The following is a 16,654-nucleotide window of genomic DNA, read 5'->3' as shown; positions in this document are numbered from 1 at the left end:
GATTGAGGCAGCAACAACAAGGACTGGCGAAGTCTAGGAGTGCGTCGAAATTTGGCCAGCGACAGGTAGGACGGTCTCGTGAGGAAGTGAGGAGGAAACGACAAAACGGCAGTTCGAGCCGCGTGTGACCGTTTTTATGCGGTACAACACCTTCCAGTTGATGAATACTTGCATCAAGTGTTGCAAATTATACATTGAGATATAAATTTTTTGGACCATTCTTTACATATACAAAAGCTGGTATTTTGCTTTAATGTGATGTATATAACAAAAGAAATTATCGTATATATACCTTCCTGATGTAAATCATCTATCATGCTAGGTCTAATTCCTGAGGGCTTCCAATTTTCTCATCGGGCAGGAACCGTTGATGTCTCCTATCTAACGGCGATTTCGAAGCCTTGCCCGTGGGTAGCACAGCCGAACGGGCGGCGCAGAAGTGAAGGGCAGGAATACGAACGCCTCACCGGGAAACTGGCCCGCCGCATGTCTATTCGCCTCCTCCTCCCACCTCGCGCCAGCCTCCTCCTCCTTTCCCCTCTCCGCCGCCGCCGGGCGCCGACGCCCCCGCCCTTTCGGGCCACTTCAACCGCGGTTCCACCTAGAACCAGCAGTTTCTTCGGCCTCCCCAACCGCGCCTTCACCGGCGTCTCGGCCATGGCGGCGGGGGCGCAGCAAGGGGCCGTGGAGGTTAGGGAGAGCGTGGAGCTGACGGAGAAGGAGGAGCAGATCTTCGAGCGGCTGCTGGACGTCGTCCGCCACTTCAGCCTCGGCACCCAGGTCCGCGTCGCCGGCGGATGGGTCAGGGATAAGGTAAAGCTTAATTGGAAATGTCTCTTGAGTTTAAACTGTAGGGCTTATGGCGTGGTTTCTTGCTTCTCAGAAGAAATTAAGGGGTGTTAATTCAATTGTCATGTCGTACTGTTTCCCTTCTTATGAGAATTTGTCTGGGGGGAGATTACAGATGACGAGCCCTTTAGACTGTTAAGGGGTGTTAATTCTATTCGACTGTAGGTGCTTTTATTCGTTGTTACCAATTGTTCGATGATCATCTGGAATGGATACTTTGTCACAGATAATTTAAGGTTTTGTGTGAGATTTTGTAGAAACTGTGTAACGTTGCCATGATTCATGAACCACATTCCTTGATTTTAGCGTATTCGTGGGTTCTGCAGTCGTGTGGAGCATTTAGTTCTCTGTATGTTCGGGGTTCTTTGTAGGGGAACTTGGTTGCAACCTGCAAACTTGTGAATTGTTAGGCGGATGGTGATACCCCATTCTGCTTGTATTATGGTCTTGGATGGTTCCGGTCTATATCTGTGAGCATGTTTATGTTTTCTATATTATTTGGTCTGAGGAATTTAGGTGGAACTATGTAGCGTCCACATGCCATACATGCCATAGAGAGTAGAGAAGTGAATCATTTCCTCAGCGGCATGCTCATTTTGAAGTTTATTGGCTTGTACTATTGTTTGCTTCATTGTCCTAAAAAAAGTTTAGGTGGAAAAATTGCACGATAATTGCTGTATGTGCTCTTAATTCGCTGGAGATTCTGGATGTCTAGGATCATATCATAAACTTTCATCTGTTTGCAAGCAAAAGGAGTTTGTGCTTAAATTTTATTTTCTGTCTTTTATGTTGTGGAATATTCTTGGCAGCTATTGGGGAAAGACTCTACTGACATTGACATCGCACTTGATAATATGACGGGCCAAAATTTCTGTGAGAGAGTAAACGAGTACTCAGAGTTCTTAGGTGAAGAGCAGAAAGGAATTGGTGTTATCCAGTGGTATGCCATCTTTGCTACTCTATTCCTTACATTGCTAATACTATGTCAGCAGCTTTTTGTTTGTTGATGCCCCCGACAACCAATTTGCTGCTGTGCTGTGCTGCTGCTGAAATTTCTACCTGGAGTCCCCAGTAAAAAATTTCTGTTTCATGAATATAGGCTGGCTTTATGCCTGTCGTTTATCACTGGTTAGTCAAAGTCAGCGGCAATGATCAACATTTCAGACATATGACTTATCATACATAACCTGTATGTTTTTGTGCATTGTAATTTTCTCTGAGCTGAAAACATATATGCATGGAAAGAAAAGCGTTTTTTACACATGCTTGCACATAGACAGTGGCAGGGGATGTCACAGTTTAGGGCAAGCAGAGTATGCTGTATATGTTCCTTACTGTACCATGCTTTCTATGTTGCATATGAAATCAACTGAATGCATTTTACCAGGGAGTTGTGACATCTTATGCTTTTTCTGCAGCAACCCTGATCAATCCAAGCACTTGGAAACTGCAACAATGCTTATAGATGACATCTGGATTGATTTTGTAAATTTGAGGTCTGAAAAGTATGCTGAAAACAGTCGTATTCCTACTGTGGTATGCACATGCATTTAGCACTCCTTTTCAATTTTCATGCTCATTTTATTGACCTTCTGCACAAAATATACATTATCTGTTTGCATATATGGATTTTTTTCAGAGTTTACTTTGCTTGTGTATTTCAGGTGTAGCTTATGTTTTATGTCAGCATAGTACTAGAACTAGTTAAACTTTTTTAGTTCAGCTGCAACTGATAACCTTTAATATTTTTGGTGGTTCAGTATTTGAATGTCTTTTTTTTCGTTATTCTTCTCTCCGCTTACGATAATCTGTTACAAGTTGCAACCAGTTTACAGCTGCGCAATGATTTGTAATTTGCAGGAAATTGGTACAGCCAAAGAAGATGCATTCCGCAGGGACCTAACAATCAATAGGTAATACCAGATTATTTCTTCTTCAACTTAATTTATTAATCTGTAATTTATGCTTTCATTGTGCATTGTTAATTTCAAGTTAGTGTTGTACTTCGTCTTTCTAATGTTCAAATTTCAACAGCTTATTCTATAACATCAACACTAAATCGGTGGAAGATTTAACTGAAAGAGGTGAGTTGAGTTGCTATTACAAATTTTTATACATTCATGTGACCATTTTCTAAATTCCTGTACTCAAGTAACTCTGGTGATCCCATACTGCATGAAGGTCTTGAAGATCTTAAAAAGGGCCTCATTGCTACTCCCTTACCTGCCAAATCAACTTTTCTGGATGACCCCCTCAGGGTCCTTCGCGCAATCCGGTTTGGTATATTCAAACATCCTGTGATTGATCTCAAATAATTCTTGTAAATATTTTCTAAATTTATTATAGCACTCGTACATGTACTTCAAAAATTTAGAGGTGTTCATGATAAGCTTACTTGCCAAGTTGATAGCATCTTAATTCAAAACCTTATACAATGTTCCTCTCTTTTTAAGTTGAGATATTTACTATGTGGTCATCAGTAGTCAATTTATGCGATTTACTTGTATAAATAGCTGATCAAGAAATGGACTATGGTGTATATTCAAAGAGTGTGACAGTGACTTTGATCAATATATTTTTCCTTGAATATGCTAATATTCATATCTGACAGCTGCTAGATTCAGCTTTACATTAACTGAAGATTTGAAAGAAGCTGCTTCTGATGAAAATGTGAAGTCTGAACTTGGTAGCAAGATCAGCAGAGAACGTATTGGTCATGAGGTTTGATTTCTACACTGTAAACCGATACTTCCTTGTTTCTTACTGCTTTATCGTATAAATAACCAAACTCACCAGTCACCATTCTTAATATGTATTGAGTGAGATGCAAATCCCTATGTCATGATATTATAGTTTATATATTGTGCAGGTAGATCTCATGATGTCAGACAAACACCCTGTCGATGCAATGTGTTATATCCGTGATTTGGGATTATTTTATGTTGTGTTTGCTTTTCCTGAGAAACTTGACCCTCCAGTTCTTGACACACATGATTGGTATGTCTTTGTTCTGATATTCAGTTGTCAATGTCTATTACATGCAAGTACCCAACTATTTCATCACACGGTTACACTTTCAGATTTCTGGACTTGTAGACTTTTACAAATCTGTATGCACTCGTCTATTTACTTCCATTACCGCATATACTGCAGTTCAGTTTCATCTCATATTTTCTTTTAATTCAGGCTTTGTGTTTCACATATCGAAGCAGCGTGGAATCTTGCACATTCTATTGGCAGTTCTGTGTTCAGTGGTGGTTCCGATCCCAAGTCGCAGGTTTGTCGATTTTCAGCGTATATCCTGTTAAATAACACACCCCAAAATTCTTATTTGTCGCATGATATGTTGTTTTTAGCTTTCTTCTGTGCTTGGCATTGCATATGGCTAAGAGTGAAACTTATGTTGTTATGTAACTTCTCTGGAAATAATCTAACACAAACCACGGATTCTTGGTAATCAATTGCTTGCGTATTTATAAAATGTTTTTAAACCTGATGTCCGTGACGGTTTGGAGTACACAATATTGCTCTTCCATTATTCAATTATATCTCTGTATCAACTCAGTTGCAGTCTTGAGGATTTGGCACAGTATTCTATTTTAGTCAGAAAATCTATGATATTAAGCTCCTCACTAGTTTCATCATATTTTATGATTCCTATGATAGGTAACTCTGCTAGGCATTGTATGTAATTGCTAGCAACAAGCACATAATTGACTTTCATTGATGTTGTTGTTGTGGTTTCCTAACATGAAGTTTTACATTGGTGTTTAGGATGACCAGAAAAGGCTTTGCTTGTATAGTGCACTGTTTATTCCAGTCCGAAATATGGTCTACATGGACAAAAAAAAGAAGAAGGTAACATCTAATTCACGCCTCCTCCAAATTTGTTTTAATCCAAACACTTACTATTTAAGGAGGCAAATTCTGTATGTTCTTGATGTTCTTTGGTTGCTAAATCATTCACTTTCTGCAACTGTGTTACTGAAAAAATTTTAGTACTACCACTCTGTCCCATAGTATAAAGATTTAATACAACCAAATAACCAATATAAGAACTAGTAGGTTGTAATAACATCTTATATTACGGGATGGAGGGAGTACTATTTAAGAAGTAACTAGACTGATTGAGAGGGCGGGCTTGGTTCATCATAAGCATTTTGTTTTTCCCACACTGAACATAAGATCGTCTAACTCATGTATTATCTTTTCTAATCCAAACTGTATCTACTTAAGCTGGTGAAATATTCTTTTATAATCTAGATTATGTACTCCCTCGTCCCAAAAAAAGCTCTTCAACTTTTTGAAGATACAGATGTATCTATAACTAAATCATGTCAATATACATCTGTATCTAGACAAAGTTGAGCAACTTTCTTAGAGCATCTCCAGTCGCGTCCCCCAAACCGTCCCCCAAAGGGATTTGGGGCGCGCCGGACAAAAAAAGCGTTCCAGCCGCGTCCCCCAAAGCCCTTTTTTGTCCGGCGCGCCCCTATACGGTGTCCGGCGCCCCGAGCCCGTCCCCGTCCCACGGGGACGCTCCGGGGACGCCGGACACAACGAAAGCGAGGCGGGGAGTGGCGGGGCCGACCCGTCGGCGGCACAATTAATTTAAACCTAACCGTCGCCTACCTCGCGACGGAAGTTATTGGCGCGCAGCGACGGTGCAATTCCCGCGAGAGGCGCAGCCGACGCGTCCCGTCGCGCCTAGCTCGCGTGCCGGCGTTAATGAGCGCCACCGCTCCTGCGCCTCCCTCCGGCCTATAAAAGGGGCGCCTCTCATCGTCCCTCTCACACACAAACCCTAGCGCCTCTCTCCCAAACCCTAGCCGCCACCATCTCTCAACAAGACTCGACGCTATGTCCGGTAGAGGCGGAGGCCGACCTCGCGGCCGCGGCCGTGGTCGTGGTCGTGGCCGCGGCATAGCCGAACGCTCGCCGTCGCCTCCCACGCCGTCGTCTTCATCGTCGGAGATGGACGTGGAGCCGGACGTCCTGTTCGAGTTCGTCCACGTCCTCAAGGGCGACCCGCGCGGCATCCGAGGCTGCCGGACTCCTTCGCCGAGTACGTCGGCGGCGTACGCCCGCGCACGATGCATCCGCGGGAGCATTCGTGCGGCTACCGCCGGTGGATCGTCAAGGCGATCTACGACGCGCGCGGCAAGATGTACCTCAACATCGGCTGGGAGAAGTTCGCGCGCCACCACAGCCTCGAAGCCGGCTTCATCCTCGTGTTCTCCTACTTCGGCAACAGGGACATGAGCGTCAAGGTCTTCGACGAGAGGCGCTGCCTCCGGGACTACCACGTCGACAGGGACGACGACAGCACCGACGAGGAGGACGACTGAATGAGTGTTGTTTCTTCGCAGCGAATACGTGCACGGAGGTTTCTGCCTGTTCGCCTCATCGGTAGAACCAACAAGGGCACCATCCTCCCGCTGGATTTTCCAGTTTAGGTGACTGGGTGTGCCCTCGAGTGTTCTTTCTTAGCAGCGAACACACGAAACCTTCGATGCACAGCCTAGTTAGGTTTAGTTTCTTTGCAATATTTTATATTTGTGTCCACCATGGTTCAAACTATGTATTAGTTTGTGGAAAACCATGTTCCAAACTGTGTTTTCGTGTAAACCACGTTCCAAATTATGTATTAGTTTGTGGAAATTGAAATAAAAATGCCAGAAAAATTATTTTAAATGTTTGGGGGCGGCGTTTGGGGGACGCGGCTGGGGAGCGACGTCCCCCAAACGCGGCACGAACGAAACACGTCCCCCAAACGCTCGATCCGGCGCGGTTTGGGGGACGGTTTGGGGGACGCGGCTGGAGATGCTCTTATGGACGGAGGGAGTATATTTTTTAATGCTCTGCAAGTGTTTATGTGGGTACACTTGCTTGATACACGGGAAAAGTGATTTTAATTAGAGTAGGTATAATCTAAAGCTGAATATTAGACTTTTGTGAGGTGTAAATACTTGTATTATTTTCAAAGCAACTATTCGAGGTGTCTAAATTTATTAACAAACTAAACATATTGATAATCACCAAATCCATTTGCCATCTATTGTTTTGTGGGAAGTACTCTAACAAGCCTGTTGCATCATCTGCAGGTTCCCGCTGTTAGCTATATTATTCGGGACTCTCTAAAGCTCAAAGCTAGTGATGCTGACACGGTACACTTTCTTGAGCAGGATTCAACTCAGCAGTAATTGTTTCTGCTTGTTCACGTTTTGTGTACTTTAATCAGAAGAATAACTCCTTGTTATCTGTTTTATCTTGAAAGATCGTGAATATACATGTTGCAAGTGAAAAGTTTGCCGAATTAGTTCTTCTCGAGTCAAATGAAAATCTGGAAACTGTCAAAGAGAAGCTGGATGATGAATATCTCGAGATACCAACAGACTCAGTAAAACGTGTGTTGGCAGGTCAGTGTTGATTGTTGAATATGCTTATTCTGGAATTTGAAATGTCCTTTACATTTATCATTTATTCACAACTCGACGTCTCTGATGGCCGTAGTATGGGCACTTGAGGTGCATGGTATCTTTAGATTTAATGAGTTAGGATACTTGCTTGTTATGAATCAGCTGGATGTATCATCCGTAGTATTCTTATATCGTTCTGTTTCTGGATTAGAAATTCTGACAGTTTGAGCATTTCAGGACTTATACTTCGTGAAATAAAAGGGTTTTGGCGTGTGGCACTGTTTATCTCGGCTCTCATAAATCCAGAAGTTGGCAATGCTAGTGGATCCCTCAGCAAGCAGGGTGAGCTAAATCAAAGGAAAGAGAAATACCTCAGTGTTGAGCGTTCAATAACTGACCTTGGTAAAGAACTTAGCTAATGACTGCATACCTTTTTTCAGCCTCCTATTAAATACTGTGTTAGATTCATGTGTTTGCTTAATACTCCTGATTTATACCTTTTTGTTTTACTTCACCAGATCTTGATGGTGTATGGAATTTGAAGCCGTTGCTCGATGGGAAGGCCATTATGGGTGTCTTGGAGGTCAAGTCTGGAGGTCCCTTGATTGGAAAATGGGTATATACTAGCCCTTTGTTACCGATCGTCCTATTTTCGTTCATGTGCACTCTTTAACACAAGATGTACTCTCTCCCACAGCAACAAAGACTGGTAAAGTGGCAGCTTGCGCATCCAAAAGGTACCATGGAGGAGTGCAAGGAGTGGATGAAGCAGTCACAGCAGCAATCGAAACGCCAGAAAGTAGAATGCAGCAGCTGAGGATTATTGACATTTTGAGCTTAGGCAGTCCTCAAAATTCAGCTATAGGCCACAAAACTTCCCATGAAATCAGCCCGCATGTAGCCGTCTTTAAACTAAGAAAGTAAGAATCAAGCTCCTTAGTGAAGATGGTTATACCTGACTAACCTTAGGTTTGACATGCTGTGTATCTTACCAAGGTCACATGTTAACAAAAAATCACTAGTTCAGATAATCGAAATTTTGCCTAGGTATTTCGAATGTTTGGTTGCTTGTGCTTGGTTGCTTATGAAAACGTAGGATTAGAGGGACATGTCAACATTAATAATCCTATAATCTTGGAAAACTACATGAATTTTATCTGGGATGTGTTAGACGCCACAAGAAAAATTAAAGAGTTAGTATATAAAAAGCAGGGGATGGAAATGTTCTCCAAAATAGAGTTCAGGGCTCCTTTTGATTGGTAGTGTAGGAACAAGAAACACGTGCCATGGCTATTTGAATTCTAAACGAGAAGCACACCCTCCAACCACATGACCTAGCTTGTGCATGTGCGAACTGCACAATTTAGCAACCCAACTAGAAAACAACCGGAATCATATGATTTTTTTTATAGAGGTGAAAGAATTTTTCCAAGTCCCCTAACTTAATGCTATTTACAACACGAGATTCATATGGGTTTATTTCGTATGTGATAGGATCCTATAAATCAAACAGCTTTTAAAGGAAAAATTTACATACAGTTTTTAATACATACAAATCCTTTCAAAATTCTATGAATCAAAGAAGCTGTCAATGTATTTCTTAGAAAACAATCTGGTATCTAGAACTTGAAATTTCTTTGAATCAAAGGAGTACTATGTTTGGATTTTTTTTTTCTTTGACAGTGAGATATGCTTCCCGTTGTTAATGGTTTATGTGTATGTGGTTTGGTTTTCTTCCGCTGGTTTCAGAAAAATACAAAATTGTATTATGAAAGAAGAAAGAGTTTGAAGGATGAAAGATTTACTAGTTTTTTGTAATCGTTGTAGACATCTCTCTACCATCTACCATGTACTATTTGTTTCTATAAATATGTGTAGTATTGATTGTAAAGAAAAGGAAAGGAGCCTAAAAAATTTAGGCTAGTTGCCGTTGATTGTTCTTTTCGAGATATGAAACAAAAACACTTAAGAGAACTAACTCGTGATTGGATGGTCAAAAGGGCAGTGACAGCCCAGCTATCAGAGTTAAAACCTCACGTTTGATACTTTCATTTCTTATAAAGACGAAATATTTTTTTTGGTTGAAGGTGATGTTTTCGTCGATAGTGAGACGCTTATGGTAAATTTGTCAATATGAAGATTCATCGGATCAGTTTTTTTGACTCAATCCTGCGAAGATGCTCATAGGGGTAGGATGTGCGTGCGTTCAGAAAGATGAGTGCATGTACGTATTTGTGAATACAATCTTTACTAAATTGAAATAGGTTGCACAAACAGGCTAGCTAATTCTTTTCCTATGCCCAACATCTCTCGAGTATTTGCATCGAGAAGCCCAAGTTGCAATAAGGGCATCTCCAGCGGCGCGACGCAAACGGACGCTGAGCGACCGTTTGTGTCCGCCGTGATCGAAAATGCGTCATGCACCACCTCCAGCGGCGCGACGCAAAGTGACCGGGCCGTCCGCAGAGATGCAAACCTGGCCCAAATATGCGCCAGGTTTGCGTCTCGGCGGACGCTGCGCGGACGCGCAAAGTGACCGCTTGGTCCTGGCACGGGCCCGCCCGGCAGCCGGCACAACCGCTTCGTCTTCGGCGGCATTACTTGCGGGCGGCGCGCCGCAGCCTTTGCAGGGCCGCGTTAATGGCGTGCCTCGGCTTCCGTGAGCGTGCGCAGCCTAGTAGACGTGGGCAGCTAGCGGCACGCAGCGTCGATGCGTCTTCTCCGCCGCATCGCGGCGGCGAGGCGTCGCTTCGGCAGTCTGCGGCTGCCTCGCGTGCCGCGCGTAGTAATGGCGATGCCCCGCGTGGCGCGGCCGTCGCCGTGCCTCGGACCTATATAAACGAGGGGGCCGGCATCTCATCTCCTCCGCACTAAACCCTAGGCCGCCGCCGCCGTAGCGCCACTCGGTAGATCCACCATGAGCAGCCGCCGGGCGCGGCCGGGCTGCCTCGCCTCCACCTCCACCTTCACCTCCCACTCCACCTCCCCGACCTCGAGCTCCGACGACGGGTTCGACTCCGACGACAAGCACCGACCTCCTCCACCCGGCCGGGGACGCCGCGGCCCCGGGCCGAAGCGGAGAAGGAAGCGAGAGGAGGAGCGGGCGGGCCATGCGGCCGTCGACGCCGAGCCGGAACGAGCTGCAGGCCGGCGGCCGCCGCCGCAGCCGAGGACTCGACTCGGAGATTTCATGGTCATCCGATGACCCCGATGCGCCGACGCCGGAGGAGAAGGCGGCGGAGCAGCCGGGCCCTCGTCGCGTCTTTCGAGACGCTCAAGGACGAGGCCGCCAACGCGAGGCTGGAGCAGGCACTGCAAGAGGACGCGGCGGCGCACCGAGCCATAGCGGCCGCGCGGGAGGTGGCGGAGAAGCATGCCACGGAGCGACGCAACGACGGTGCCGGCCCGTCAGGAACCAATTAGTCTAGGTCTTGTATAGTTTTTATGTACTTTCTATGTTTGGTTTTTGAATCAATCGCTCGTGGTAGAAAATCAAAGGAATTGTATGAAGATCAAACTATGTTGCAATTCAAAAATGGGTCGCCCGGTGGGAGCACACCCAGACGCAAACGGACGCGCGGTCAAAATATGTCCGCTGGGCGACGCAAACGGACGCTGCCGATCACTTTTGGGCGTTCGAAATGCGTCGCGCCGCTGGAGATGGCCTAAGTAGAAAGAACGTTTCGCACGGTGTGACCTGTGAGCGTGTGCATGTGACTGCCGGTAGGAGGGCGCAGGCGCAGCTGCTGCCTGCCGATGGGCAGCGCAAGAGGAGGTCGAGCAGTGGGAAGGAGGAGCCGCTGGGATGGGATGCGATGCACAATCGCCAAGGCGTGTCCAGCGGCGACCGTAGGCACGCCGGTCGTCGAGAAGAAGGGGTGGAGCTTCGAGCAGATTCAGTGCGACGGCCGTTGCTGCCGGGACGACGCGGTTCATCCGCGGCGCGCGGACGTCGGTGACAAGTCGAGCAAATTAGCGGCCCCCGGCTAGCTAGAGGGTGTCGGTTGGCTGGGCCTGCTGCGCGGTCAAAGTCTGTTTTTTATTCCTAAGTTTATTTCATTAGCAATTGCTCACCCGCCCGTTACCTCAAAAAAGATGCCCTGCTTATTGGAATTTGCTTCATGTAAAAGAAATTACCGATTCGGTGCATACGAAGGAATGGAAGAAAAAAGAAAATGAAGCAAAGGCTAAAATAAATAATAGGGAGAGCGGTGTTATGAGGACAAGAAAATGTGGTCAAAATTTAGCCTGGCTAAGCATGTCAAGTAAGTAAACACGCCAAGTAACTTCATTTTTCCGGAAACGTTATCCTATCAATAGGCCCTATTTTTTTTTAAAAAAAAAATGCTCCGTTGTTCACTAATACTGGGCCATTTTTCATGTGCCCGGAAACTATGCAATAAAAACAAAATAATACCTACACTCTATCAATTATTGAATAATCTCATCTGATTTTCAATAATAGTCAACTTAAATAGTCATGTTTTTTTATTATTGCATGGTACAAAATACAGGTCAGGAACTCCATCCGATTTGGTTTCGTCTGCTATACGAATTAAAATATTATAGATTTTAGTTTGATTTAATGTGGCATCGTAGCAACGCACGTGCATGGTGCTAGTATATACTATGTTTCGCAAAAACAAAACACCCTTTCTTTTCCTACCATACGCACAAAAATAAAATCCGTTCGGCCTCATTTGGTGGAGGTGTGTCGAGATATTTTCCCGAGTATTATCCGAGCTTAACCTAATAAAAAAACACTATAGAAAACATATTTGATTCGTTTGGCACGCGGGTATTGAATGTGCTCAGCCCGGCAATCCAAAAAAAAAAAACTCGTTCGGTTACGTCGGGTTGAAGTGGAATCAAAACGCCTGGCAATCCCCTGCTGGCTCCCGCCGTCCACCAGGCCGTCAAGTACCGCAGCTGCATGCTGAGGATGAGCGCCTTCGTCTGCTGCGAGGCACCAGGAAGGGGCCCTCCGGCGGCCGCATGCTGCTCGCGCTGCGGCATAGGATCGCCCAGTCTCATCCCAAATTCTGGGAGAATTTCGCGTACGAGCTCTTCGAGGTGGACCTGAGCCGCGGGAAGCTGATTCCGATGAGATGGCTCGTCCACCAGGCTCTGTTCCTCGGCGCCGACCGATGTCGCTCCGGGTCAGCCAAGGACCTGCCATCGATCTGCCCCAACTCGGCCTACTTCTCTCTGCCGCTCTGCCCCGCCGTGCTCTGCAGAACTGCAGACTAGCCGGGGTGCGCCGGAAGAGCTGCCGGCGTCGCGCCAGATACATGACCTCCAGCAGAGGATTCGTCCGTCCGTGCGGCCCTTCACGCTTGCTGACCATCTCATCACGTACTGCCATCATAACGAGTGGGCGAGGGGACTCATGTTCCGCGAGTACCATCGTGTACCTGAATCCTTCGTGGCGCGGGATTCTCAACCGCGGATTCCACTTCCACGTACCGTTGTGAAACCCAAACTTGTGTCTTCTTCATAATTCAGTACTTATCTTAGATTACTATAGTGTTTCTCGATGTACCTCTGTCTTAGTGTCTTTGCCATAACAAGGATATATCTATGTTGAAGTGCTTGAATCGTAACAGATTAGGGGAACCGGAGCAACCGTTGTATTTAGGCATTGGATTTTTGAATCCAAAACTAGAGGAAAGCTGCATGCAATAAATGTTACATGTAAGAGCTAAATGGCAAATGGTTTCAAATGTCCCATAACATACCTGCAGTGACTGAAGGAGCGATCAAATTACTGTGTCTCTATGGCATTCATTGACAGGTGAAATCGTTTTTGGAGCAAAGTTGGAATGCTCATAGAGGATGTCAAAATGTGCCAGCTGAACATGGTGGCAGAAGCGAGAGGGAGAAAACGGATGGCCAAAGAAGTTCAGAGTAGTGCCTCTGAACTTGTGGTATGCGTGTCTGTTTATCCAAGGAAATCTGCTCCGGTGATTACAGAATCGACCAGCATCGCAAAACTGCCAAGAGATAGCCAACAATTCAGAAAGTGGAAATTGATGTTGAAGCATTAGGTGGTAAATTGCGATTCCTGTACCATTGTGGCCATTTCCATGATCAATCATCAAATGCATCTGCACATAAGGCTGTGAACCTGCATTAAACAGTGAATGCATGAAGATGCTATCATGGATATTCTCGGTACCAAACAACCTATCAATGTGATTAAGAGAAACGAAAAGAATAGTATGAACACTTTCAGCTAACAGACGTGAGAATGTGGTGCGACCCTACCTCGTGAAGGTAACGGCACCAATACAACTTCGGGAACTATGGCCTCACAGGTCACCTGAGGAACCAGGGAGATGTGCTCGGTTCAACATAAGTGGTGAAACTGAAGACTTCACTACCAATCTGCCATGACAGAGTGTGTGTTCGAGCCAGGACTGAAAAAAAAAAAACTTCCGGTGGTAATGACTGTTCACCTGCTGTACTTAATTCATGAAATACATCTCTTGGCCAGATCTCTCCAACGCGATCTTGCTGGATGTTAGCTTGGGTGTGCAATTGATGGCGTGCATGAGTACTTCGTATTCATTTGAAGTGTAAATTAAGCGAGAGTAAATCTGTTAGTACTAGAAAACAAAAATAAGTGATAAAAAGGCAACTGAAAAGAAATAAGAATAGGAATTACCTGATTCTGAACTTCTGAACGGGTTACGAGTTGCTAGCTGATAATGGTAAAAAAAGAACAGGAATTACCTTATTCTGAACTTCTGAAAGGGTTAGATAATGGTGAATTCTTTAGATTTAGAGGAGGATACTTTATCCAAATTTAAGCTTGGCATCTTTTTTGTCAGGAACACCAGTTACATGCTTGATTTGGAGTATAAGATGTAGATGGAAAGATGGAGGTTTCTTTGAGAAACAATAATCCTCAAAGATAAATTAGTGTTTGATGGAATTCATAGAACAAGTCCCCCTCACCTGGAAAATATTGGTGGATGTGATGATTTTAATTGGACGTGGTCTCCTGCAATTGATATATGATGAGGGATCCTTGTAGGTGTCAATTGTACAACCTTTTTTATGTTGTAGAGAACACCAAAGGCACGTCTTCGGAGATGAGCAAGAAATCCACTTCTTCTGATTCTTTTATTTTGTTTTCGCTTCATGTTTAACAAGCAAGGCCGACACCTTGTTGGCTTGTTGCAGCTACTCATTTGATCTGTAGTGCCCGAGGGAGGCTGCAGTATTAGTTTGCTTTCCTTCAGGATCAACACTTGTTTGTGAGATAATATATATATATACATTTTTTTTGCATTAGTTGTTCTTTTTTACATATGTTGTTGTAAAGAATCTTCACTCAATGGCAAGTGAAAGTTTTTTCTCAGCAAATCGCCACTATGAAGTTTTCTTTGTGGCATATGGTGGCTCAAGAATCAGATTCTTAACTTTTGAGATTCCTACCATAGTTTCTGAATGTAGCATCAAAGTAGGAAGGCCAAACTTTTACTCACAGTCGGACTTCCTTCTAGTCGTTGTGTCACTCATAACGAACTGGGATAGGTCAGCTCAACTTGAAGGAAAGACTCAACCGGAAACTGGAAAGAACATGCATCACACCACCGCATACAACCTTATGACATCATCATGTGGGTTATTTCGTTGGCGTTTCTACTCTTGGATTTGCTGATTTGAGTCTACTCTAATGCAGAGGCATGCAAGAATTTGCACCTAGTATCTGGGATTCTTACTGCACTGACTATTCCCAAGCAGCGTTAAGAATTTTCAGATATCTTTTTTTGAGAAGTAGAATTTTAAATGCTACAGCAGTCAGCGAACAGAACTTTCTGGATGGAACCGGTTCGTCGGCCTCCTTGGATTCATGGAACACCGAACACCACAAGCCCACCAACTTCACGAGTCGAACCTCGGCGCACTGGGCCGTGAAGCCTTCTCACTCCAACCTTGCAGCATCATTGCTTCTGAAAAGTTTAACCGTCTAAGTTGCGTTTACTATGTCTATAAAAAAATGCGTTGCTCAATTTCTTATCTTGAAATAAAAGAACTGAAATCAAACTGTTTATCAGTCAAATTTACTAATAAGTACATTAGTTTAAAGTTTACAAATAAAATGTAGGTATGTTGATGTAGCCCCTCCGAAGGTTGACACTACACCAAGACCAACCAGCCCCCAAATAGGACCGTTGACACGAGCCCGAATAAAAGCGCTACACGACAAGGTGAATTATATCCTCTCCACGCTAAACCTTGATACACCCTTGAATGGCATGCTACTTCATTCTGATACTCTTTGTGTGATCACGTACGAGCCTTGAGTAGAAGATGTAGAGGAGCGCTCAGGAATGGACCAACAAGTGGAAGAAGAACAACGTCACCGCACCCTACTGCTCCAGGACGCTCAGGACCGGCACTGCCACCAAGATGAAACGACACTACCGCCAGCCTCAGCGGCACTGCTGCCAGGAGGGCCGGCACTGCTACCGGCCATATTGGCACTGCCGCCAGGAGGGCCGACACTTCCGCCCGCACCACCGGCACTGCCGCCGAGGGGGTCGGCACTGCCACCCTAGTCTTCAGCCCGTCGCCCCGGCCGCCACTGACGCCCGTGAAGGCCGACAGTACCGCCCAGCCAAGTCAACTATGAATCTGGACCGTTAATCTGCCCTACGTGTGGCTCTGTTTATCCGTACCAAAGTACTAAACTACCCCAACTTCGAATCTGGACTACAAGTACTCTCCTCCCGGTCATTTCTAGGGTTAGACATAGTTTTGGATTATTCCTCTTAAGCTTAGCTCCATAAACCTCTGAGATAATCAATCCTATGTAATCAAGGCACATTTTGTTGAGATTTGGAGACTTGTGTGTGAGATTCTAGTGCAAACCACTCTCTTCCACATCTGTATTCAAATCCCATCACCGATCTCTCATAGGGAATTCTACTTCGCGGTCACTTTCGGGTGATTTTATTGGCGTGGTCAATCGAGCCACGGGAGTGAAATCGATATGTATCGGGTTGGTGTGTGTATGAGTTCGTCGTGTTCTTCGTGTTCCGTTATATTTTTATATGTGTATTGTGAAAGATCGAGATGTCGCCTAGAGGGGGGGGGGGTGAATAGGCAATTACAAACTCTTGCGGATTTGTCTTGTATGAATGCGGAATTAAACTATCGTTTAGTTTACAAGCACAAACCCTAAATATGCTAAGCTCAACTAGGTGTAACAATAGCAACTAGAGCTAAGCAAGATAGGCACAAGATATATGTAGCACAAGTGATAGCAAGATATATGTACTTCAAGCACGATGGCTATCACAAGGAAAGAGAGCTCGGGTATAGAAATAACCGAGGCACGCGGAGACGAGGATGTATTCCCGTGTTCCCTTGCT

The 16,654-nt window shown here is 44.9% G+C and overlaps 2 protein-coding genes across 2 annotated transcripts in view; both read left to right on the top strand.

Annotated features, from left to right (window-relative positions):
• Window positions 1-486: 486 nt before the first annotated feature.
• LOC124654086 (tRNA nucleotidyltransferase cca2) lies at window positions 487-8,327 on the top strand. The gene is made up of 15 exons (XM_047193118.1): window positions 487-813; window positions 1,659-1,789; window positions 2,268-2,385; window positions 2,710-2,762; window positions 2,884-2,933; window positions 3,031-3,129; window positions 3,461-3,570; window positions 3,719-3,846; window positions 4,036-4,126; window positions 4,624-4,707; window positions 6,954-7,016; window positions 7,127-7,268; window positions 7,506-7,670; window positions 7,787-7,884; window positions 7,966-8,327. Exons 1-15 carry the CDS (start codon window positions 487-489, stop codon window positions 8,083-8,085), a joined length of 1,779 nt encoding a protein of 592 aa, XP_047049074.1. The 3' UTR covers window positions 8,086-8,327.
• A 7,362-nt stretch (window positions 8,328-15,689) lies between these two features.
• The window catches only part of LOC124656223 (tRNA nucleotidyltransferase cca2-like), a 2,702-nt gene continuing 1,737 nt past the window's right edge, over window positions 15,690-16,654 (top strand). Inside the window, exon 1 of the mRNA XM_047195005.1 lies at window positions 15,690-15,886. Within this exon, the coding sequence (XP_047050961.1) occupies window positions 15,690-15,886 (197 nt within the window). The remainder of the gene's footprint in view (window positions 15,887-16,654) is intronic.

Source organism: Lolium rigidum, chromosome 5 (assembly GCF_022539505.1).
Source record: "Lolium rigidum isolate FL_2022 chromosome 5, APGP_CSIRO_Lrig_0.1, whole genome shotgun sequence".
Lineage (NCBI taxonomy): Eukaryota > Viridiplantae > Streptophyta > Magnoliopsida > Poales > Poaceae > Lolium > Lolium rigidum.
This window is presented reverse-complemented; position numbering and strand designations above follow the sequence as displayed.